Source organism: Amborella trichopoda, chromosome 12, assembly GCF_054954075.1.
Source record: "Amborella trichopoda isolate Santa Cruz 75 chromosome 12, AtrichopodaSantaCruz75HAP2 v2.0, whole genome shotgun sequence".
NCBI lineage: Eukaryota > Viridiplantae > Streptophyta > Magnoliopsida > Amborellales > Amborellaceae > Amborella > Amborella trichopoda.
Window position 1 is genome coordinate 44,180,566 of NC_142347.1, and position 25,117 is coordinate 44,205,682.

Here is a 25,117-nt window from a genome sequence, read left to right on the forward strand (position 1 = left end):
AAATTTTATAATTATATATAAAAATAAATTTTCAGGCCATCGTGGCAAAAAGTCGTCTTTCGATACAATTTAGAGGTACGCCTTGTGTTGAATGTTTAGGGCCTCAACCTTATAAGAACCGCACCCTATCTCTAAAATTTGGGGTCCTAAAATTGATCATCTGTGGGGTTTTACTTGAGGAAGTAAATGGATGGTATACTCCCAAGGGAGTATAATAGACTTTTGAAATTCCAGACCTAAAATAGACCACTTCAGGCAAAAAGCAAAAAGGACAAAATGGGCGACTTAGATCCTAAAAGGAGAAACAGAGAAAAAGGATTTTTCCATTGTGATGGCAACTTTTCTCCATGTTAATTGGATGTAGGCCATGCTTAATAATCTTTTCTCCATATTTATTGGATGTAGGCCATGCTTCATAACCCATTCATCACCTCTAGTGTCCTTCCAAAGGGAGAAAACGACTAAATTTAATTGTTTAATGACAAGACAAAACAACCATTTTCAAGCTCAACCGACCTTTAAAATATCAAATTTTCTATGATCTCCACAAAAATAAACCGGTCATATTCCCTAAGCAAATCATTTTCATCACAGAGTATTTATTTATCAAGGGCAAATTTACACCTAACATAAAAAAACATGGGCGTATTTGTGTAAACAATTGCATGCCTATCCTTTTTTTTTTCTTGGGGGAAATGGGCTTATTTGTGTAAACTTAGAGTGGAAATTTAGATCCCTAATCTTTGATGAGAATGGAGTCAGATACCTCATCATAAGGCTCTTAGGCCCTTAACCTTTTGTAAGAGTGGAGTCGAAACCTCCTCATGAAACTCGACAATACTACTGCCAAGGCCTCAAGCCCTTAACCTTTGGCGAGAATGGACTCAAAAGTCTCATCATGAAGCCCTACGATACTACCACCAAAGCCCAAGGCCATTCTTGAAAAGTGGTAAACTCATCATGGGGCTCAACAATACTACCGCTAAAACCCCAAGCCACTCTCGAAAAGTAGTAAACATCAGTACGGATGTGGACCCCAAGCCTTTTGATGAGAATGAAATCAAAGACCTCATCATGAAGCCAACAATACTGCCGTCAAAGCCCAAAGCCATTCTTGAATACGTAACCAATTTTAATACGTCATATTTAGCTTACCATCTAGAAAATAGCAACTAACAACCCCCTTCCTAGATAAAAAATGTTTTTGATATACAATGAAACTAGTCAATCTAAAATAATTTGCAATATTTAATTATTTGACTTTTTTATTTTTCCAAGCTTTCTTTTTTTAGAAAAAGGTTAATAAGTTGGGAATCTAAACCCTACAAATAAGACCTGACCACTAAACCAATAGGCCAAAAAGCTACTAATTTAACCCTTTTAGAAGGCCAAATGTGAATTCAATCTGTCTACAAATTACCCCCGATCCAAAATTTCCATGAGGTCTAACCACCTTCTCACTCTCACACACACCCAGAGTCGCTTTAATTGATTAAATTGAGCTAAATACATGTTAGAAAATGAGGAGGTTGAGCATCGTATTTTCAGGTATCAAGCCTCAAGGTTTTCTGTCCAACTCATCTTGTATTGAATCCTAGTTCAAGAGATTACCCAGCTTATTTACCAATATGATTGATTGGGAAAAAATTGGTTCATGAGGGTTCTGTTATCTTTTTCCTTGCAGCAACACCACAGCCAACATGGCTGAAATTTCCTCTCTTGCAAAGAGATTCACTCAATGTTATCACTCAATGTTATCAAATGGTATAAGCAAGAGCAAAGAATTCTTTGGTCACTGGATGTCTTGGGACTGAAAATCATACACCTTTGCTTTACACCTGGTCTTCTTTTCTCCTTCTCCCATGCTTACCAGGAGACAAATGAGGAAGCAGATAGCCTTGCCAAATATGGCGTCTTTACCCTCTCTATCTTTCTCTGATGAAGCTCTTATTTCCGCTGTGTAATTAGATGCTGTTATAGCACAATTTCAATAAAAGTTTCTAACATTGTAAAAAAAAAAAAAAATTGGTTCATCAAGCACTGCCACCGAAGGAAAATGGAGAAAACTTCCTCCAAGTTGGCAGGTAAATAACGGCATTCATCACTGCCCAGCCTTGAATAAGCTTGATGGAACCTGCACGACGCAAACAGTTATTCCTCAAATAAATTCTCTCTCTCTCTCTCTCTCTCTCTCTCTCTCTCATGCGGGTGCACATCCATAATACTTGTGAATCAGCTTGATACCTTAACATGATGAGGCATAATTTTGATGTCAAATGGAGTGTGAAGCCATGCTTCAGGAGGGTAGAGCAAGAAGTTATCCGGCTTGCTAGTGTATACATCTGCATATTGATGGATGTTGTATGCAAAAGCCGACTCTTGGCCAGTATCTGTGAGGAACGTCGCACCAAAGAAAGGATTGAACATCGCCTTCATTGCATATCGAGCCTTTCGCCTTTCCTCATTTAGCTCATCCAGAAGTGTATCATAGGCCTCACACTTTGCATCATTTGCAAGAGAAGAATGAAGTTTTCCAAGTAGTTCTTGTATTATGTGAAACTTGGCCTGGATAGAAGAAATAAAATGTAAGAGAACAAAATAACAAACTTTCATGGTAACATAACTTACCAAAAAAGAAAAAAGGCAAGGACTATTGGAGAAAATGAGACCAATCTTAAAGAGCTCTCCAAGTTTCAGGAACTACTTGTAAGAAAGTTCAGATTCTCCCTATCAATGAACTATGAAGCAACAGATTGACTGCAAATTGACCCATTAGTATACACAATGAGAGCAGAATGGCAGTGCCAGCTCAGAACAAGGTCTACAGAGACAACCTGCACATCGACCCATTAGTATACACAATGAGATGGACGCTGTGGTTTCATTCGTATAAATTGATCATGATCTAGGCCATAATGTCACATAAAAGGGTGAACTGGAATATAACCTAATAAAACCAAATCTACACTTGTATATCAAGCAAGATGACCTCACATCCAATTTATGAACTGAAAATCAAAGATGGAGTTAACATAGTTAATGCTTATATTGTACCTGTTGAAATCGGTAACTATCTTCGTTCTGAATCTGTATTTCATTCTGCAGGAGGAATCGAGAACCATCATTTGAGCCGAAGAAGAAATAAACTAGAGCCACATTGACAAAAGATTCAAAAATAACTATCATAAAAGAAAAACAGAACATATTCGGAGTTCAATAGATGACAAGGAGAATGTCATTTTTGTTACATATAGAATTACTTATCTATCCAAGATAAAAAAAAAAAATCGGTACTGTTATATCTAGAGGTAAACCATGACCACCAAAGTCAAATTGCTGAAAAGCACTACGCGAAGGAAAAAGCTTATATAAGGGTGCAGTAACTTACACTATTTATTTTATGGCATTGTATACAATGAGACCATTTACTTTTGGTACAAGGAGGTCACAATTACCTGTAACCATCTGATGTGAAATCTAATAGCTTGGGTGTGTCATAAAGTTCGAAAAAAATTCTTTTGAATATTAAGCTTGGTCAATAGAATAAATGCAGTCACCCATTTCACATCCAACCGTTAAGATTAATTGTGACCACCTTGTACAAAAGGTAAAAAGTATCACTGTATACTTTTCCTAATTTTATTTGGATAGCATAGATTTGATACTATCGTAAAAGACGTGTCCACGTTTTTACATTGTCTTAAAAGATGTGTCAAATCTACATCATCCAACTAAAATGGACGGCGTAGAATGCCGCAACCTTACTTTTACAAAAAAAGTTGCAACCTTATATAAACTGCACCCATATGTAAAACCTATACCAAATAAAATGTTTACTTTTAAAAACGTATCACCAGTTTATATGCCAGTATTGCAACCAAACCGAAGACAAATTGTGTCTTAAGGATGCTCTTTAATCACATGAATAATAGTATGCTTCTGCAGTGAAATAAATGTTGTGCAGAAAACAGGATGGTCTCATGTAGCGTACTATTGCCAAAACCACCAAAATATATGAAAATTATATTACCTAGCAATGTTTAGGAAATAGCCTTGACCAAGACACTCGGCCCTTGGCAGAGGTGAGTAACTCAGCTGAATCTAAATAGACTCTACCAAGTCACATGCAAAAATATATATATTAAAAATCCAAAAAAAAGGTCAAAAAATTGTAAAAAATATTTTAAAATAGGAAAAGTTAAAAAAAGGTAATAGAGTGCATTAGAATACTAAATAAGATGAAAAAAAATCTATAAGTGATGGATTATTGAAAAACTTTATTTATACCTTGAATATTTCAGAAAAATTAAAAAAATAAAACTATGAAAAATCCCAAATCATCTTGAAAACTATCAAATCATCTTAAAACATATTAATAATTAACATATTGGTGTTTTCCAACTTTTTTATTTTTTTAAGAAATTTTTAATAGAATTTGAAATGAATACCTTTGGGAGAACTTAGGTGTGGCTCCAATAGGTGATAAGATGAGAGAAAATAGATTTAGGTGGGCTGGCCATGTGCAGCGCAGACCCTGTACAGCACCTGTTAGGAGGTGCAAGTTAATTCAAGTGGAAGGCTCAAAAGTGGCAAGAGATAAACCTAAAAGGACATGGTTCAAAGTAGAGAAAAAAGATATGGGGACTTATAGTCTCACTGAGGGTATGACCTTGATAGAGCAACATGGCTGATCAGGATTCGTGTAGCCGAGCTCAAATAGTTAGGAAGAGAGCCCAAATAGTTAGGAAGAGGCTTTTGATGATGATGATGATGAAAAGGCACCTTTATAATTTTTTATAGGTTTTGAGCTTGGGCAAGTTGGACACCCAACTCGACCCAAACTCGCCTCAATGCTAGGGTGAGGCCAAGTTAAACGCCCGAGTAGACTTGGGCAAGTCCCATAACATTGTTGCTTGAACACTGACACAGAGTATCACGTGCAGTACATGTTTAATTGATGATATTGATCAGAGCACAACAAGTAGCCACGAGTATCTTCTTTGAAAGCGACAGATTCCTCCTAACTTTAGCCCATATTTGGATGATGAAAATCCTAAGAGGGCTTCCAAGAAGAACAAGAAGAGCAAGAAATAGTTTGAATGTTTCTTTTAGTTTTTTAGGATATTTTATTTTATTTTCATTGTTGGACCAATTAGGGACTTTTTAGATATTTTCATTAAAGTTAGGGAGTTTAGTTTCAAGTTAGACTTAAGTTAGGAACTTTAGGTTAAAAGCTAATTGTACGGACAAATATTGTCCAAAACAATAAACTGGAGAGGTATTCACGTATTTTTCTTTTAATAAAATAAAAACTGTCTTGGAAAAATAAGCATAAGGCTTGAGCCCTAGGTGGGAGAAAGCCTTAGGGTTTCTAGGAACTTTAGGTTAAAAGCTAATTGTACGGACAAATATTGTCCAAAACAATAAACTGGAGAGGTATTCACGTATTCCTCTTTTAATAAAATAAAAACTGTCTTGGAAAAATAAGCATAAGGCTTGAGCCCTAGGTGGGAGAAAGCCTTAGGGTTTCTCTAAAAGTTGTGTCAAGGTGCTTTCTTGCTGTTTTTTTATGTTTCTACAAGTTATCTACATCACTAGTTCAGACTAGAAAGCCATTATGGCAAGATATGTCCATACTTTTTTATTTTGATACTAAAATAATAATTTTTTAATTTACATAATAAATAAATCGTATTGATTGTACTTAAATGTTGTTGGTGAGTGTTAGACAGAATGACAATATATTTTATGTTCAAAAACCTAGCCTTGTGCTCCAATTACTTTTTTGGTGTCGTGTATGGAAGTGTCAACGCATGCTGATGTGTCAAAATGTGGTGCAGCAGAAAAACTAGGGTGTTTGCAACATAGATGAAAACAAGTAAAAAGCATACTTCAAGCTCATGTATTATAGCTGCTGTACGCCAACCAGCTTTTGATGGCCATCTCAAGTCACTAAACAAATGATCACCAAAATATATCACCTAAAAAAACAAACAGAAAACAATAAAAGTCACACTCAGAAGATGCATCTTGCCATCTAGTGTACAAATACATCAACAAGTACGAAATTACTACTGACAAATAAACATGGAAATAGAATCAGGGAGAATAGTAGGTTCAACTGCAATAGAATATTCTAGTGAAAACATTGTTTTGGATGTGTGTATAGAGAGAGAGAGAATGAGTGATCACGTAGAAAACAAATATGTACTAATAAAGTTGGTAACCTTGCTCCCATTAGATTTAGTGAAATGGAAATCGATTATCTTGCTCATCTCATCATTATTATCATCATCCAAACCTTATCCTAATTATTTTGGGTAGGCAACATGAAGCTTGTTCTTCTGTTCTTCTCTATCAAGGGTCATACCTTTAGTAAGGTCAATAGTCACCATATCTTTTCTCACTGCTTCTATCCATGTCCTTTTGGGTCTTCCCTTTGCCCTTTTAGAGCCTCTACTTGAACCAAATCGCACCTCCTAACCAGTGTTGTATTAGAACTACGCTGCACATAGTCAGCCCACCTAAGTGTGCTTTCCTTCATCTTATCGCGTATTGAAGCCACAAGTAAGTTCCCTCGTATGTATTTACTATGAATTCTATCATTTCTTGCCTTGCCACTCATCCATCTCAACATCTTCATCTCAGCGAGAATATCTTGCTCATCTTCAAAACTCAAATGCAGCAAATGTCCATACTATTCATTTGAGGGAGATTCATTTTCAACCTGATCATTCTTGGTTACTATGAGACTTCACAAGTTTATACACATAATGTTGCATGCAATCATGATATCCTAATGTACACCAATTGCCCCATCATACATAGCATAAAATCATAATATCCTTTCATATGACTCACAGTTCATGAATTGTCTTAACCATTATCTGATATCAAAATTACATTGCATACAAAAAATTGAGCAATTAGTAGAGTATTCATTTGATAATAATGTGTCATTATTCATGACTGTCTTTGTCAACAAATGTTAATGCCACCTTTAACCCCTTTGAGAGCCCCTAATAATAAAGATCCTACAGCTCTTGCCCCAGCTTTCTTGAGAGTATTGTTGTTGTACTAGCCAGTTGGATCGTATTCCCTAACCCAAGATGTAACTTGGCATTTATAGAGAGTTATCAAGATAACAATTCCTCGCCATATTGGCTATTACAATTATATCAACTCGATGAAAAATAATGAAAAGTAAAGTATCACCATGCAAATAGAAAAACATGAATAACAACATAAGAAACTGTGAATAAACTCTAATGAAGGAACAAAATTTAGGCATATCCATTTAACAAAATGAGAATAAACAAGGATATATGTGCATATTACCTCTGGGCCATTCCACTTAGTAATCTGCAAGAAATATTTAAGGCATCCATGATAGTAAATTTGGTCAGGATGAAAAGAATCAACCTTTGAAAATGCTAATTTGTCCTTCTCGACGTCATAACAACTGCAATAAAATGTTAACCAAGTAAGTACTCAACTAAATTGAATATAATTTTTCGCGAGATTATAAGCCCCAAAATTTTGAAGGGCTGTGAATTGTAGATTATCCATATATATATATATATATATATATATATATATATATATATATATATTTATAGGGTTATGTTAGGGTACTCCTATACATAGAGTATTTTCTAAATGTACTCAACATTTTTTGATATTTATTACCGTTGCTTTGTAATAAAAAAAAAATTTGAAATTTTTCGTCATTAGGAGGGGTACAATAGATATGTGAATGATGTAATACCTCATGTTAATGATAACATTGTCCACTATAGTTAATAAATATTTTTCTTTGTATCAAAAATTTTCACTTTATCCTTAATTAATTACCTAAAATACCCCAAGACAACAAAGTTACTACATTAAAGTAAGGATATCAAGTGGCCAAAAATGTTGAGTACATTGACGAGATACTCAATGTGTAAAAGTACTCAAACATAAACCATATATATATATATATATATATATATATATATATATATATATATATATATATATATATGGGAGTATCTTTTATGTGCCCAAGGGCCGATGCAATAGTATCCGCCCAAAGGCCCAGGTTAAATCTAAGCCAATCTGATGGTTATGATTGCATTTTGTATTTGAATTTAATATTGTTTTTCACAAATCCAAATCATTTGAAATTTTGAGCATCCATTCTTTTCATTGGCGCACCTCATAAAAATATTAAAAGTTAATTAGAAAATATAAAATGACCAAAATAGCCTTAAAAATTTGAGGGATTTTTGGTCAATTTATTTTTTATGAATTTTTTTTTATATTTTTATTAGGTGCAACTATTTTCCAACAGTAAATACTTAAAATTCAAATGATTTAGAATTGTAGAAAAAATTAAAATTCAAAGCGAAACTCAACTATTGCCATCCAATCGGCCCAAATTGAATTTGGGCCTTTGGGCTTATACTATTGCATCAGCCCTTGGGCTGACCAAAAACTTTTTCTTTTATATATGGGCAATGATTTCATGCAACCGTTGTATAGTAATATGATGCAACAACCATAAAAAACCATCTTCTTGTCATTTGTTTGATCCAAATTTAGAAATATACACTCTTTCACTCTAATGAACAATCACGAAAAAAGAAAAAATTGAAAACACGAACTAGAAAGTATTTTTTTAGCCCAATTAACATAGGCCGTTCATTTTAGTGAGATTCTTAGATCTAGGCCTTAGAATGATTTTTTTCACTTCCAATTTTTTTGGATCGCTTTATTATGATTAGATGAACAATTAAAAAAGAAAAAAAATGATTTTGAGTTTATAAAAATTAAGATCTTGAAATTCACAAAATAAATGGTCTAGATTCGTTTTTGGAGGGGACTCATTTTGACGATATCTAGGGTTCAAAGTGAACTTTTTGCTTCTTCGGGATTGCTTATTTAGATGAAGAGAGTGCGTGTGCAAAGTTTGGGGCTGTACAAATACCACAAACATGGTTTTCTAGAATAATCGTTGCATTATATTATGATACAACCGTTGCATTGAATCATTACTCTTTATATATATATATAAGAGAGAGAGAGAGAGAGAGAGAGAGAGAGAGAGAGAGAAGGGAATATTCTAGGATTCACCATACAAAACTTAGAATTTCCAACTCCAAAAAATTTGACAACAAGATGCCCTTCCAAATATAAAAATTATTAACAAAAGCTCATTTGAAAATTTCGAGAAGGGCATTTTGTAATTTTACATTGCTTTAAAGATCCACTCATAATTCAAAAATTCAAAGGAATCTTTTTAAATATCAAACTGAATTTCAGAGAGATTTTAAGAAAACGGAAGTACCCTTTCTAAGATACATGAACTATTTATGGTCAAAAATCATTTTTGAACACAAGGGCATTTTATGGTCAAATGTTTTGGTATAGAAAATTCTAAGTTCACCATTAGTGTGGTATATTCTAGAATAACCTATTATATATATATATATATATATATATATATATATATATATATATATATATATATATATATATATATATATTTTGTGGAACAAGAATATCCAGCCAAAGAAGCTGCCCCTAGAGCTAGGCACAACCATAAGTGAGTGCAAAGTGGAGAATGCACAATAGTAGGCTTTTGAATGGCTTTTCAATCAAGATTCACCAATAATGCTGGGTAATGGGAATCCTCTTACATCATATTTGAAGCTGGTTGAAGGAAAAAGATCACTCCTATCATTCTGGCTATGGTACCTCTAAGTTCAATGGTATCAAAAGATAACCTTCTACTCATCTACATGTCGACATTTTGTTACTAGAGTGCATCCCACGCTAAGCTAATCAACCAACCGCCATGACCATAGGCACCACTAACTTGAACACATCAATAAAAATTTGGCTACCTTTTTTCAAAAATATCCACCAATTATATTATCAAAAAAAAATCCACCAATTATGGGACAATTTTGTCTTTTATTCCAAAAAAATTCTCAGAGAAAACTACGATGTCCGATGTGAAAGAGTGGAAGGACTTTTCAAGCTACAACAAACCCCTTCTCCAACATATTAGAAAAAAGACAAATGTTGAAGACAATTTAACTGGTTTTGAATGCAAGAAAATAATTACAAAATACTCGGGGGAAAAGTTGGAGAACAAATAAACAAATAAATAAAACTAGGAAATGGAATTTATCATTGAGCACATTTACTATGCTCCCTTGGGAGCATAATATGCATCTGCTCCCTCAATAAAAAGACCTACTTGGGAGGATTTCTTTGGTATGAAATTTTGGGAACCACCTAAGAATCACAAGATTATTTTCAAAAGAAAAAAAATATGAATTTTAGTTTTCTGATATTTAAATCCAGCCCTTAAAAAATTGAAGGGTCTCTATTCAATCTTGAGACATTATTTCTTTTTTCAAGTACATAGGGAGTTCAATTTGGAATTTTTTTTACTGAGCTTAGTGATCACATCCCCAATATTCAGACACCTATATTGTGTTTTACACAAGTGAGTAAATGGACGATATACTCCTGCGAGAGTATAAAATCTTTTGCCTTTTATCATTTGCATTCTGCAAGTCAGTCCGTCATCCAATGAATACAATTGACATATGACAAAAACAGTCTTAAAGGCCAGGAAAACCACACCGGCCCACAAAGACAATTCATTCACCATACACCACATGCGTCTTAAATAATGGCCGTTCGTATCATAAGTGAAGTAAAAAGTTAAAGAGCATAATTAAGAAAGTTTTGGGATACCAATTTCTACTCAAAAAGGATTCTAGAAATCAACTAATTGATTATAACTCACAAAATTTCAATATAAAGGGTAATTAATGGAAAAATAATCCAAATCAAGGTGGTTAATTATTGGCATCAAAAGAAAATATAAAAATTCACATATTTCAATTTTCTAAGGATTACATTTGACAATAATGATAAAAAGCACACTCATAGTTTTATTGCATAAAAATAAGTAAAATACCAGAACTAACACTCGGAAGTACAGAGAAAATAAATATAGTACCGGAATGGATGCTCAGAAGTATAGAAGTTTGGCTTATTGGCTTGTACGATCACAACATCAAAAAGCTCTCTCCAAGAATCTCCATTTTCACCAAATTCCTATTCAGGATTTAACCATGAAGTATCATAAATGAACTTATTGTGAGTTTAGGTTACTTGGCAAGATGACAAAATAGTACAATGGCAAAAAGAATGGTTGTAAAAGAACAATGACATAGAACTCTTGAGCTTCTAACTTTCTATAGTTGACACACGACTGTTAGCCACTATCCTAAACACCAAAAGGGGAGATTGGAACATACCCCCAGTGCACATCAGTTGATTGAAATCTGAAGTATAAAACAGGAGAATATAACTCCTAACTGCGAGCCAAAGGAACTAATAAACCTTACTATTCATGTTACAACATAATTCTTCTTGTTCCTATCAGTTTTCAAGTATTATGTATTTAGTCCTTCTTAAACTTTCTTGACAAGTTATGAATGCCATAAGCAAAGTTTCACATGCGTTCAATGTTAAATATGCAATTATCTCAATATAAATTGTGGCTTGTGGTAGTCCTTTTCTGGTACAAAACAATCACATGAATTAAGAAATAACTAAGCTGGATTAGAAAAAGTCATGGTTTTACTATTACTAATTACAGGTGAAGATGTTTTATTGTCTAGGACAAAAAGGTCAGGGAGATATCTTGCCAACCAACAATTCATACAACTGAGCACAGTGTGGGAATATGATCCAAAAGATTAACTAACTATGATCCAGACTAACATATCCTAGACATCAGTACCAAAGATTACACTAGGAGGAGGAAAATGAAAACCAATGAAGGGATCAACACGGAAGTCAAGAGAAGCATTTCCAGTGAAAGGTCCCTCCCAACCAAGCTCCCAATAGCCAAATTAGAAGAAACGTTTCATCACATGGTTGGCAACTGCCAAAAAAGGTGCATGTAATGACCTAGAGTAACAGTAGCAGTAAATACAAAGGAGTTGCACACACATGAAAAGAGCAGAGGTCAGTCCGAGGAACATGCATCATATACTTCAAGACTCGAGGGAAAAAAAACATGCGATGTACAATAGGCAACAGCAAGGGAGTATAATTACTGAAATAGGGTGCAGCTGTTAGGATATAGATATCTCGGGTTCATATTAATAATTGCGTGATTGTCCTCTATATATAGAGGTACTTATTGATGTAAACATTCACCCAAAATAGTGAACATGTAGCCCGTTGGGCTTTGGATCCGTACACATAAGGCTTCGCCTGAACCACGTAAATGTTGTGTTCTCTCTTCTTCTCTCTCCATTCTCCATTCAATGTTTGTGCATATATGCTCCCACGAATTCTAACACAAGCAACAAGTAGGCCTAGAGGAAAAAGTTAAAGACTCCAGCAGGGCCACATGACCTCTACAATGGAAGAAAGCACAGAACCCATCTCAATTGGAAGGTGGGAAAAACAACAGCTTTGGGCTGAGACATTGCACCCAATTCATGCCACCATCACAGTAGGCCATGTCGTCCTCGAAAGAATCAATTAGTATGGAGTCAAACCTCACAAGAGGAAAAGTGTGGTGAGCAGAGTATTACTGCCTAATTGTTCGAGTGCCCTAAATTTAGTGAAGGTCCTCAAGTCAAAAAAATCTATAGAAATTGCTCAATGGATAAACATTTCCATTGTCAAATCAACTGTTGTGCAATTGTTATGCACAAAACAATGCCACAATGCCTAAACTAACCGAATTCAAGACCAATCATCAAAGCTATGATCTTGTCATCAGTAAGGGTTAACATTCATGTCATATAAGCAGCACATTAATAGGGCCGTCATACAGCCATCTATATAACCTTATAAATGAAAACTAGCAATGTGCATCAGCAGCGTATCAGACAAAGAAATAAGGTGTATTCGCAATTCAAACACCAAAATAATACCAATGCTTCATGTATCCCCAGAAACACATTTTGTTATTGTTCTATCAAATAGTTGAATGAGCTTTTCCTAGCATCATTTCATTCATAATATTAGCTACATAGGGAAAAAAACGATAGTCACTGCCCAGAAAGAGGTTGGCACAGAGTGTCTTTCAAGTTTCGAGCAATAATAGTGAAACTAAACCTCAATGAGATTGGCGCAAAACAGATCCAATGGCATGCCTCCATCTTCCAAGGGTCACAAGTATTTGGGTGAAGAAACTCAATTGAAGGGGCACAACAGTAAGAAACTTGCACAATCAATACACCAAACCACCAACTAAGAGATTGTCATATGTAACGGTAACAATTTTAAGATTTGTCAGAAAAATGTTAGATGTTTGTCACAACAGTAAAAAACTTGCACACTGCAATCGATAAACCAAATTATTCACTAAAAGATTTTCATTCATAACAGTTATGATTTTGAGATTCATTCTGAAGAATGTTAGATGTGGGTCATGATAGAGCCAAGGTAACCTTCATAAAAAAGATTCATACAGCAAAGGAAGAATGAAATGCAGGTCAAGGATTACTCAATTCTTGATGCAGAAAAAAATTCGAAATTAAAATATTACAATTTTATTTTATTTTTTAATTTATCTTTTAATTTCAGGAATAGGAGGTGGGCATGAGCTTTATTTGTGCGTGGGTTTAGGATAGGGATAATTTACCCCATGGTTAGATTGGTACATAAGGCTAAAGTGAGATTAAAGAGACTTATTATTTAGACAGATAAGGAGATCTTCAGAAAATATGGCATGTAGGAAGAATGAGAGATTTAAGGAGATCTTCAAAAAAAATGATATGTGGGAAGAATGAGAGCTTTAAGGAGATATAGTTATGGAAGGATTGAGATGCACATGCAAGTTAGAGAGAGAGAGAGAGAGTACTTTTTTTATGGGTTTTTTTAGTTAGTTATTTGGTTTTTTTTTCATAGTCTATTTAAAGGGAGATGTACCTTCTTTGTAAAGGCAATTAATGAGAATTGAATAAAATTTGGTCTTGTGAAGATATTGTTTTTGGAATGAATTCCGTTACGGACCTTGAGAGATGGTATATACTCTTAGCCTTTTATTCTATATTTATTATTATTCTGGTTTTATTTTCTCCCTACATCAGTTGGTATTAGAGCAAGTAAGATCCAGAGATCTGGTTTTTTTTTTTACAATGCCACCAAAAGTTAATCAAGCTAATCCTACTCCTGTTAGGGATGATCGCTGGGGACAAGCTATAGAAAATTTGACTAAAGCTTTAAAGGATGTTCGAACCAAAGTACGTGAGATGTATCAGGGGATGCAACGGTTGGATCAGAGGTTGCAATGGTTGGAGAACAATGTTTATCGTGAAGAAAGTGCTCGCAACCACATTGATCTTGCACCAGTAGTCCCACGACAAACCCAGGGTGTTGATTTCAAGTGTAACAAAGAAATTTATAGGCCAGATCTGCATCCTATACAGTGAGATTTTGGTATTAAATTCGATCTCTCGAAATTTCATGATAAGCTCCACATCAAAGCTTTTATTGATTGGTTAAGTGCAATTGAGAATTATTTTGAATGGAGTGAATTGCTAGAGGAACATAAGGTTAAACTTGTTCTTACCAAGCTCCGCAGGTATGTTGCAGCCTGATCGGAGTAAGTTCAACAATCTCGACTTCGTAATGGAAAAGGAAAAATTACTGACTGGCAAAACTTGAAAAAGAAATTGAAAGAAAATTTTCTTCCTATGGATCATGAGCAAATTTTCTTTCAAGAACTCCAAAATCTTCGACAAAATGAAAAAAAAGTAGAAGATTATACTGGGGACTTTTATCGATTAGTTGCTCGAAATAACCTCTAAGGGACGGAAGGACAAAAGATTGCTCGATATGTAAATGGCCTTCAACCTACCATTAGGGATGGCGTTTTTCTACATCGACCATGGACTCCAAGTGAAGCTTTTCAACTTGCTTTACAAGTAGAAACTAAATACCAAGGGAGTACTGATAAACGATGTAATACCCAGAAGGAGGTTTCATGCCAACCGAAATTTAATGAAGAAAAAAAGATACGTGTTATCGATGCAACGAACCAGAACATCGTGCCTATGAATGCCCAAAAAAGAATATAGAGGTACACTTGACTAAGGAAGAGGATGAAGTTCCGAAAGAAGATCAAATTCAAGAAATAGTCCTACATGGAGATGAAGGAGATCCACTTTGAAAAAAAGCTCGAGGTCGCTTCTCCCAACCAGGGGAAAATGAGGCAGAAAAAATTCAAAATTTAAAATATTATATTTTTTTTTAATTTATCTTTTATTTTCAAGAATAAGAGGTGCACAAGGTTAATTAGGTGGCCATGAGCTTCTTTTGTGCGTGGGTTTAGGATAGGGATAATTTACCTCATGGTTAGATTGGTAGATAAGGCTAAAGTGAGATTAAAGAGACTTATCTTTTACACAGATAAGGAGATCTTCAAAAAATATGATATTTGGGAAGAATGAGAGATTTAAGGAGATCTTCAAAGAATATGGTACGTGGGAAGAATGAGAGCTTTAAGGAAACATAGATATGGAAGAATTGAGATATATGTGCAAGTTAGAGAGAGAGAGTACTTCTTTTTATGGGTTTTTTTTAGTTATTTGTTTTTTTTTTCATAGTCTATTTAAAGGGAGATGTCCCTTCTTTGTAAAGCCAATGAAAGATAATTGAATAAAATTTGGTCTTGTGAAGAGATCGTTTTTGGGGTGGATTCCCTTACAGACCTTGAAAGAGGGTATATTCTCTCAACTTTTTTTTTTTTTGTTGTTATTATTCTGGTTTTATTTTCTCTCTGCATCAATTCTGCTACCAAAATAGATGGGAGGCAAATTCTCTTTAACTGGTATAATACCGAAACAGGGACAACACAATCAAATACAAGGACAACACAATCAAATGCACTGGCATAACAAGGATAACAAATATGAATGCAGTCAAAGAGTGTTACTAGTACACCTCTACATAAACATAAAATCACATCTATTACCATCTCAATAATAATCATATACCTACCACTAAATATATAGCACGAGAGATATATGACATATACCACAAATCTAAAAGTCATATGTAATAGTGCTAAAATCAGAAAAACAATTCAGATGGAATACATTACAGATGATAAAAAAAGCAAACATAGAGAAAGAAGGCATTGGATATTTCATATGGAACAAATATGTTTCTCGAGTGTGAATAAAATCATTTAAATTGTTAGAATTTGTGGGAGCATAGGGGAGACAAGAAGAGAGAACACAACATGTGGTTCAGGCCGAAGCCTCGCGACTATTTTTTATGAATGTTTACATCAATAAGTACATTTATATATAGAGGATAATCACACAATTACAGGAGATAAATACGGTACGATTCTTGGAGATACAGGTAAATAATAGAAGGCCTTATCACCAAACTACCTTGATGACCAAGTGACTTTGAATATGGTCACTTCTTATCTTCTAGATACCTAATCTTATCAAGAGATATATACTCATACATCCATAATGATGTATATCAACATGAACCCAAAATATCCATATCCTAACATAAATAACATAAGCAAATCAAGTACATGGACTCCATACCAAGCAGGCACATCAAAACCAAATACATAGAAAGAATCTGGCCATTTCGAGATATAGAAGTCACCTGCAACATAAACTGCATCCCTCCATCCACAAAGTAGTAAGGGGAATTGGTCAGCAAGAAAAGTTTCTTTTCCTTCTCCTTCAGCATTTTCAAGAAGCGGAATATTTGTCCCTGTAGTAATCAGCCCTTTTTTATTGTAAAATAAGAAGTGAATGTCTTCTAGAAAATTGAAAGCAGATTTTAGTGGGAATCACCGCAAGGAGGAACATAGTTATCGAACAGCAAAAAAGACAGATCAAAATCACAATACAAATGAATGAAAGCTACCCAAAAATAAATAAAATTTAATCGGCCAAAAAACTCCCATAGATTGAGCAAACTAAGAGTGGGGGCAAGGAGGAAATTTTGAGAATCAAAAAAAATTATGTCTACTATAACTTTGACAAGGGGGAAGGAGAGCAAATTTGATGAAATCCAATGTAAAGTGAACATACGAGTTTCCAATAGGGATCTAGAGATCAGTCAAAATGTCTACTATAGAAGTTTTCTTTTTTTTCAAATTTTGGGCCATCCCATGGTCCATTGCTGGCTCATTGGGCATTGAAAAGTTTACTTTTCACATTTGTACTTCAAAGTTCAAACATGTGATCTATTTCAAACAGATCTCCATAATGAATAATAAATAGGTTCAAGACTCGTGAAAAGATGCGGCAGAATTTTTATGTTTGTTGCGTACTCTCCTCCTTTACCAGGGCTTGGGAACGACATGACTGGCATACGGCCAGCCAAGGCAGAGTTTAGGTGTGGCTTCGATAGCTGATTAAGATGAGGGAAAGTATACTTGGGTGGACTGGTCATGTGCAGCATATAGGCTTAATACATCACAGGTTAGGAGATGTAATTTGGTGCAAGCGGAAGGCTCTAAAAGGGCAAGAGGAAGGCCCAAATTGACATAGATGGAAGTAGTGATATCGTTGATTTATGGTCTTACTGAGGGTATGGCCCTTGATAGAGCAAAATAGCATAACAGGATTTGTGTAGCCAACTCCAAATAGTTGAGATAAGGCTCTGATGATGATGATGATGAATCATAAATAAAGATTTCCAGTTATATTTTTATCAATAAATCGAGAATTACATTTAATAAAAGAAAAGATCATCAATGAAAATATTTGAAAATAAGTGTAAACAGGCTCACATTTTTCATTAGATATCTATGTGGATTGGATAGGATTCTCTTATGAACCAAGCCACTTTGATGGACATGCTGAATGGCACGATTGACATCATTATAAATGTAGGAAGCATCAAAGTCCAACTTAGCATCCACAAAATGCTGCACAATAGTCGCAATAAGGCATGCCTGCACCAAAAAAGAAGCACAGAGAACAAATAAACAAATAAATAAAGAGAAGAATAATGAATTACTAAAACAAGCGCAACACATCACATAACATGCACAATAAATCAAGAGGAATCTAGCACTATGTACAAGCCAAAAAAATAAAAAATAAAAACAAAAAATAAAAGAACGAATGCCCAAAATAGTCACTATATAGGATGCAACATGGTTAAAAGCAAGAGAAAAACCCAGCAGAAAGGCAAAAAAAAAATTGCATTTGTGTGTTAGTGAGGGTATACATATACAACTGTATGCTACAAATATACACACAAGCACACACACATGAAAAGAACTCAGCAGTCAGCATTCGGAAAAATGTGAAGAAGTTGGAGAGTGAGCAAAAAGAAAAGGAAAACAAGAAGCCAGCCATTTGCAATCCAAAGGGATAGATTAGGACTTGTTTCATCGAATATAGAAAAAAATAATGTTCTAAGGAAGACCAAAGATATATGATCGACCATTGATGTTAAGTGCAAACAAAACACTTACCTGCTTTTGATCATGCATCTGCAATCAACAATCAGAAAAAATTCCACATGTTTTAAGGGAATACAAAGGGCTGATTATGATTTCATTTATGGATGTAATTGCTTATGGTTATACAAAAATTGAAAGGCCATAAACAAATAGAATTAAAGCTTAACCCATAGTTGTTGGAGGCGAGAGGGGGTTCGGGAGCAGGATCGGTTTGGGGAATGCTGAACCGCCGTATAGGGTGGGAGTTCTCTAGGGTTAGAATCGATGGCCGTACATCGACATATTAAGGAGCTAGATCCTAGGCTACCTGGGAGCGAGATCCCATGTCACTAGGATAGGGGTTTTGACTTGGAGGTATCTAAGCTCCACTATACATAAAATGAGATCACTTAACAGTATTTGATAAAATTCAAACCGACGAGCCAATGCCCGCTCGATCAATTAGTGGTGGCTGCATGGGTCTAGGTTCGGGATGGACCCTATCGGGTCGTGTCGGATCGGGTTGGGTTGGGTCTGGGTATAGGTTGACCCGACCCCGTATAATATATGTAAAAAATATACATACGATATATATTATACAGCATATAATTTTTTTTATTTTTTTTATTTTTTTTTAATTTCTAGACATGGATCCAGATCTGGGTCCGAGTCCGGGTCTGGGTCCGGTTCGGGTCCAAGTCCAAATAAGGTCAGCTTCAGGTCCAAGTGACTCAGACCCGACCCCAGGTCCAGGTCCATGTAAAGCCTAGTTTAGTCGGGTTGGGTCTATGTCCGGGTCAACCCAGACCCAACCCGACCCATTGCCACCCCTACAATCCGTTGTCAGACACTTTAGCTCATTACCATATTGTAGTTATAGTACTCCAATTTACTACAATAATACAGTTTAACAATGTCATAAATTGGCTTACTATGATATTAAATTGTATATTTTTAATACTATAATATTAGTATACCACAATTTGATATGCGCCACAATTTAACATATTTTAAAGAAATAAATATATAATACCAAGAAGAGGAGCAGTAGTTCAATTAATAGTATAGTTCCTCTCTTTAGAGGGATCCAACAAGCATATAGACTGAGATCCCATTTTATAGGTTGCGAAATCCCTATTTCTCTAAACCCAGCTCCCTCTAAGATCCCTTAGAGGAACCGTAAGATTGAGTTCCTAAGGTGGGACCATGGCCTTACTCCCAAGGTTCCCTCAACAAAGGCTTAACCCATGCAGAAATTTTCCAACTCATAAGGTGTGACTAGCATTTCAACTACAACTATTAGAATTAAGAACACCCCTTAGACAAATAATTAGATAATGAGAGAGACTGGAAGTTATTATTATATGTAATTGCCTCCAAAAAATTGGATCATCAAATAACTAGCATTTAATGAGGTATCAAAGCATTGGAACAATAAGAAAATAAACACTTTAAGTAAGCCACAAAATCTGCTGTTACCTATATGGTATGTTTAAGGTTCAAGATATCACTTAATAATCATGAAAGGTAGAGAATGAGAAGTACAAAAAGGGAATGACCAACTAAAAATGCAAACAAATGGAGACACCATAAAAGATAATATACGCTCAACGACTGAAAATAGATTCTTCACCTTCATCTCTTTACTGGTTTATTATACTCTATCAACAGAACCAGTTCAATAAAATGGCAAGGCAGAAGGTTCAGAAAAGAGTTCCTAGCTTTGTGACTTACCTCACTAAAACAGAAAAGATCCATCAGACCAACCAGACCACGTGCCTGATCTCGACCAATATGTCGCGTACCATACATCTCCTTAATTTCCTCCCGGCTAAGCTATTTGTCATTATAATGGAAAAAGGTTTATTGCTATGAGTACAACCAGCAATATTTTTGCATTTTAATTCAAATAACATTTCACATGACAAGGTAAGATAAATGAAAGATAGAAAGAGTATAAAGTTACCAAACCCAAGTTCATAAAAGACAGTATGTTGAGGCACAACTACAATACAGCATAATTGTTTATTGGAAGGAGAGAAAAAGGTCTCAAAACAAAATCTTAAACTACATAAAGGGATTTAGGTTGTAATGTGAACAATGAAGTTCAGTTTTATATAACCCAAATTTCATGAGGTATAGGCTAATTTCCGAAAACCAATATACAACAAAACCCAAAATTCATGAGGTCTACATGAAAATATCAAAATACAGAACAATTTGAAGGTTGTATTTTGAATATTAATTGCATAAATCAAGATATATTTAAGACATCATGATCTAGAAATCAAAAGCATATATTCTTCAATATCTATAAATCGTCATTGGAGATCCATCACATGCACAAATATCATATTACAAAATATTTTAATGCTGAGCATCGTTGCACAGAATTATCTTTCATGCAAGATTAACAACTAAATTTTATCGGACTGATTTTCGAGTTTGTAGACTATTAAATTCTCGTGCATTCTTTGAGGTTCTGAAGTATATTTATTGAACAGTTCTAGATATTCTATCACCATCAGGGACATCAAAAACTTTCATCTAGGAAATCTGGCCCACTGAATATCATCCAATCATTGAAACAGTCCATTGATTGTGTTCTCCTCGAGTCCAATTGGCAGATAAAGAATGGTTCATTGTCACACCTAAGATAGAAGCTTAGTAGAAAACAAGAGGATAGTATTACTGTCGAATTTAATTGCTTAGGACATATTTTAAACTACATAAGCAGTCCCTCCTTAATCATACCATTGTTCATCATGACAATCATGGTGCACTCAAACAACCTTCAACATCGTGTTTCAGGCTAATCGAGCATAATGAGGTCAGTTACAAGTGACACTTACCTAACCTTCCAAAATTGAAGCTCAACTTGAGAATATCTAGTTTATATCCTAATGCCATAGACACATGTTATGCCTATTCCACTTATTTTCTTTGTCTTATATGTGACAGATGAGAAGTATATCTGTATTCCATCGTACTGTTCTATCTTCACATCCCTTATCAAGAACCAGTACCATATCCCTTTGCTCAAGCATAAAAAATGTGGCTAGGAAAGCACGGCTCATTATTTTCTTTAAAACAATGATAAATTTGAAGTCCATAGACAATGAGAACATGTACAATGATATGGCAGATATTTTTTCCATGTGAAACATGTAAGTTCATTCAAGGGGAAAAGTTAAGTTAATTACTGAGTATGTTCCTAGCATAATTCAGATGGCCTTTAAGTGTATTTGCAAATGCAAGCTTTTCCCTGTAGCAATTAAATGACCTATTATTGTTATTCCAAAAAGAAAATAAGCGTAGAGATTTATATTCAACAGCTGTTTCCATTAAGTGATATGGGACCAATAATTATATATTTCAACAATCAAATTCATGTACCTGACGGCGTCCATAGAAGCATCCATCCGGCTCAATAGACTGGAAAAAATCCATTTTCAAAAGGCAACCTTTTATTCTGTCATAATACAACCCTCGTATTGGAAAAGTGGGATCATACTTGAACTGCAAGCAACTCTCAGGATACTTGAACTATATACATCACAAGATAAGAAGTTGGTCAGAGCTAATTAAACAGTGGCAAACAGGGAGAAGCAAGCAATGTTAATGAAAAAAAAAGAAGAAGTTATGACCAACCTCATTGACCATGTGCTCTTTTGCTAGGTCGTAAATTAAACTCTGCAAATTGTCAGAGTAATGAGCCAGTGTATAGTCATAGTCGAAACCATACACTTGTATATTATCCAACCTTAGGTTTTTATTGACGTAAATACCTGAACACCAGAGGAGATATATGACTCTTGTCAGAAAATTTGTCATTCTATGATGTGCATCTGATGACAACCAAATGTTTCAAACTATATGTTTAACTTGTCATTATAAAACAATACAAAAAAGGCCAGCGAAGTTTACCACTACATTTCGAAAACATAATACCTTTAAAAACCATAAGGAACTTAAATCCATCTATTAGCACTAACAGACTAGCCATATCCTAGTTGATTGAAAACTGAAAACACCAAATGAAGTATTGAGTTGAAGGGAAGCAATAATAATCGTGATGAAACTACCTTTAGGGTTCATTTTTGGCATTGATTTGAGAGCCTCGGGGATATTGAGAAAACTTCTTTTAGCCGCCTCAAACTCCATTCTCAGTTTTGCAATCTCATCTTTCAAAACAGGAGCATACAAATCGGTTTCAGGCTCGTTATAGTTCAATGCCTTTTCATGTAACAATACTTGGCTGTTAAATCTTCGACAATTTCCGCCAATCTCTGGCCATAACTTCTCCACTACATGAAAATTTCCACAAAACAACAAAGTTAAGTAACCATTGAAACGAGCTTGTTTTTGCATATTCTTGCATTTGGCAACTGATTCAGTCAAATTGCTAATACAGATAGAGTGTAAACAATTTCTACGATTTCGTGTTGTAAAAGCAAAGTATAAGGTCCAAGAGGTTAGTATAAATAGCAGTCACACCTTTTCTTGCCCATACTTGAGATGATCTATATGAAAATGGAGCCAATTCGTTTAAGATTCCCTCCAATTTAAGACCATTCTGCAAAGTAAAAACCCTAAGTTCATATTTACAAGTTTCTGAGAAGACTGAAGCTAAGGAGATAAGGAAGAGAATGGAGTGACGAAGAGAATGATGGTGAATTTTCTATCTCACCGTGAAGACAGAGGAGCTAGAACACGCAAGAAGCTTTCTCCTCGCCATTAATGGCGAGCAAATTGCGGCCTCAACTCAGAGCAAGGGCGCCTTCAGGATAAGCGTGGGCGTGAAATCTTGGCGCGCGCTGTAACGACACTAGAGCGGGAAAAAGGACTGTTCTATTTTGCCTTGCCAAAGAGAACAGAAAAGGACGAAACATTTGTATGAGGAAAAGTTTGTAATAAGGTCAAGGGTGGTCGAAAATAAATTTTTGGCCTCCATTCATCGAAAATTGCAATTTAAGTATATGGAAAACTTTTATGTCGATCATCTCGACTTAACTTCTAAAAAAGACTAAGATTTGAAAGTCTAAAAATATTTTAGTCACTTAACCAAAAAAATATATATGTATTGGTCTAGAAGTATATTCTAACGAATTATCTAAACCATCTATTTCACCTTAAAAGTAAATATCCGCAAATCTATGAGGTTTATATATTTTTTGAGTTTCAAATTTTATTGTTTGTATTAGAAATTAGTTCTAGAGCCATCGTGGAGATTTTTGTTGTCTAAACTGCTCTCAAGACGAGGATTTGAGATGAAGATTTATTTTGTTTTCATAAAGCCTAAACCTTATAGAAACTTAATCCTTTATCGATTATGAAAATCATTCAAATCATCTAAACTATTTATTTTCAAGCGATCCTGAATCCACATGATTGCGCCATTTTTTAGTTACATATAATTACTTGTGAAAATAGATCTTATGGCCATCTTAATGATTTCCCATGAAGTATTTTCGGGACAAAATTTAAAAGTGAGAGTACCTTCGTTGGTCTTATAGAAACTATATCCATTTTTAAATAAAATTAAGTTTAATGAAATAAAAAACAAAATTACTTTGTGACCCTTAAGTGATGCTAGGTTCAATGTGATGATTGTGCACCCTTCAGGAGTCCACATCATGTGGGCGCAGTACCATCCCAAAAGTTTATACGAGGTCAAATTAGGTGCACCTCGAAGACCCTTCAGTTAATCACCTTGTCTGAGAGTTGTATAGGTATAAAAAAATGATCGCAAATCTTTAAAATATTATATATTGTAATACATTATTTTGGACCTTACGCTTCAAAGAATTTTAAATGACTATAGACATACTTAATCCCCACTACTTTTAGAGCTTCAAATTTATTTCCAAACTATTGTGAGAGTTTTTTATGCCAAAATTGTATATTCCGACACACTTGAAAGTCTTCATGTTTATAGATATACTCAATTGTTTTGCACCCACCTTTTATATAAGGAAAAAGCTTATATAGAGTTGAGGCTCTAAACAATCAAATTAGAACCCAACTCAAAAATTTCATTCGAAAATGTTGTTTTGATGCCCAAATATCCTTAAATTTATCATTTCGACATCAAGATGCATGGACATGTTTTGAAAATTGTGCATCTTGTAACGCATTTTTTTTATCGTTAATTTTAAAGATTTCCAAGTTTTTATCGATCAGCACTATTTTTTAAGCTTTAAAATTTATAATTAAATATTAAAATATATTTTAAGACTGCTGTAAAGGTTTTCGATATCGAAGCCACATTTCGCAATACTATTTGAAGGTATGCTTTACATGGATAACTTGTATGTGAAGCTATAATCAAAATTCTTTGATGCAGATTCACTCTACCAATGGTTTGTTCTTGATTAAGTACACATGGAATTTTATTTGACAAGAGGGGTCTTCTAAACTTATTTTTAAAGCATTATGGTCATCAAAATGTCACCCTAAAGCCAAGTGCTTCTCTTGGTTAGCTATTCATCTACAACTTCAAATAAATTATCTTCTTAAAAAACATGGGATCACCCGGGCTTCTATATACCTCTTAGGCATAAATAACGATGATAACATGTGTCATCTTTGTTTCAGTGTGTAGACTAGCAGGGTATTTGGATGTTGGTTTTATGGAGGCGTGGTAAACGA

The 25,117-nt window shown here is 34.6% G+C and overlaps 1 protein-coding gene across 2 annotated transcripts; it reads right to left on the bottom strand.

The window, feature by feature from the left end:
* Positions 1-1,619: 1,619 nt before the first annotated feature.
* LOC18435353 (HAD-superfamily hydrolase, subfamily IG, 5'-nucleotidase) lies at positions 1,620-22,748 on the bottom strand. Of its 2 annotated transcripts, none has more exons than XM_020668117.2 (12): positions 22,552-22,748; positions 22,118-22,254; positions 21,863-22,012; positions 20,201-20,302; positions 17,807-17,971; positions 16,669-16,779; positions 11,024-11,121; positions 7,423-7,462; positions 5,892-5,981; positions 3,055-3,099; positions 2,245-2,565; positions 1,620-2,134 (listed from the first exon to the last, which is right to left on the bottom strand). In XM_020668117.2, the coding sequence occupies exons 1-12, from the start codon at positions 22,628-22,630 to the stop codon at positions 2,102-2,104; spliced, it is 1,371 nt and encodes a 456-aa protein (XP_020523776.2). In that variant the 5' UTR covers positions 22,631-22,748; the 3' UTR covers positions 1,620-2,101. The 2 variants fall into 2 exon arrangements, with proteins under 2 accessions (XP_020523776.2, XP_011623916.3); XM_011625614.3 differs by having other exon boundaries at positions 7,339-7,462.
* Positions 22,749-25,117: the final 2,369 nt, after the last annotated feature.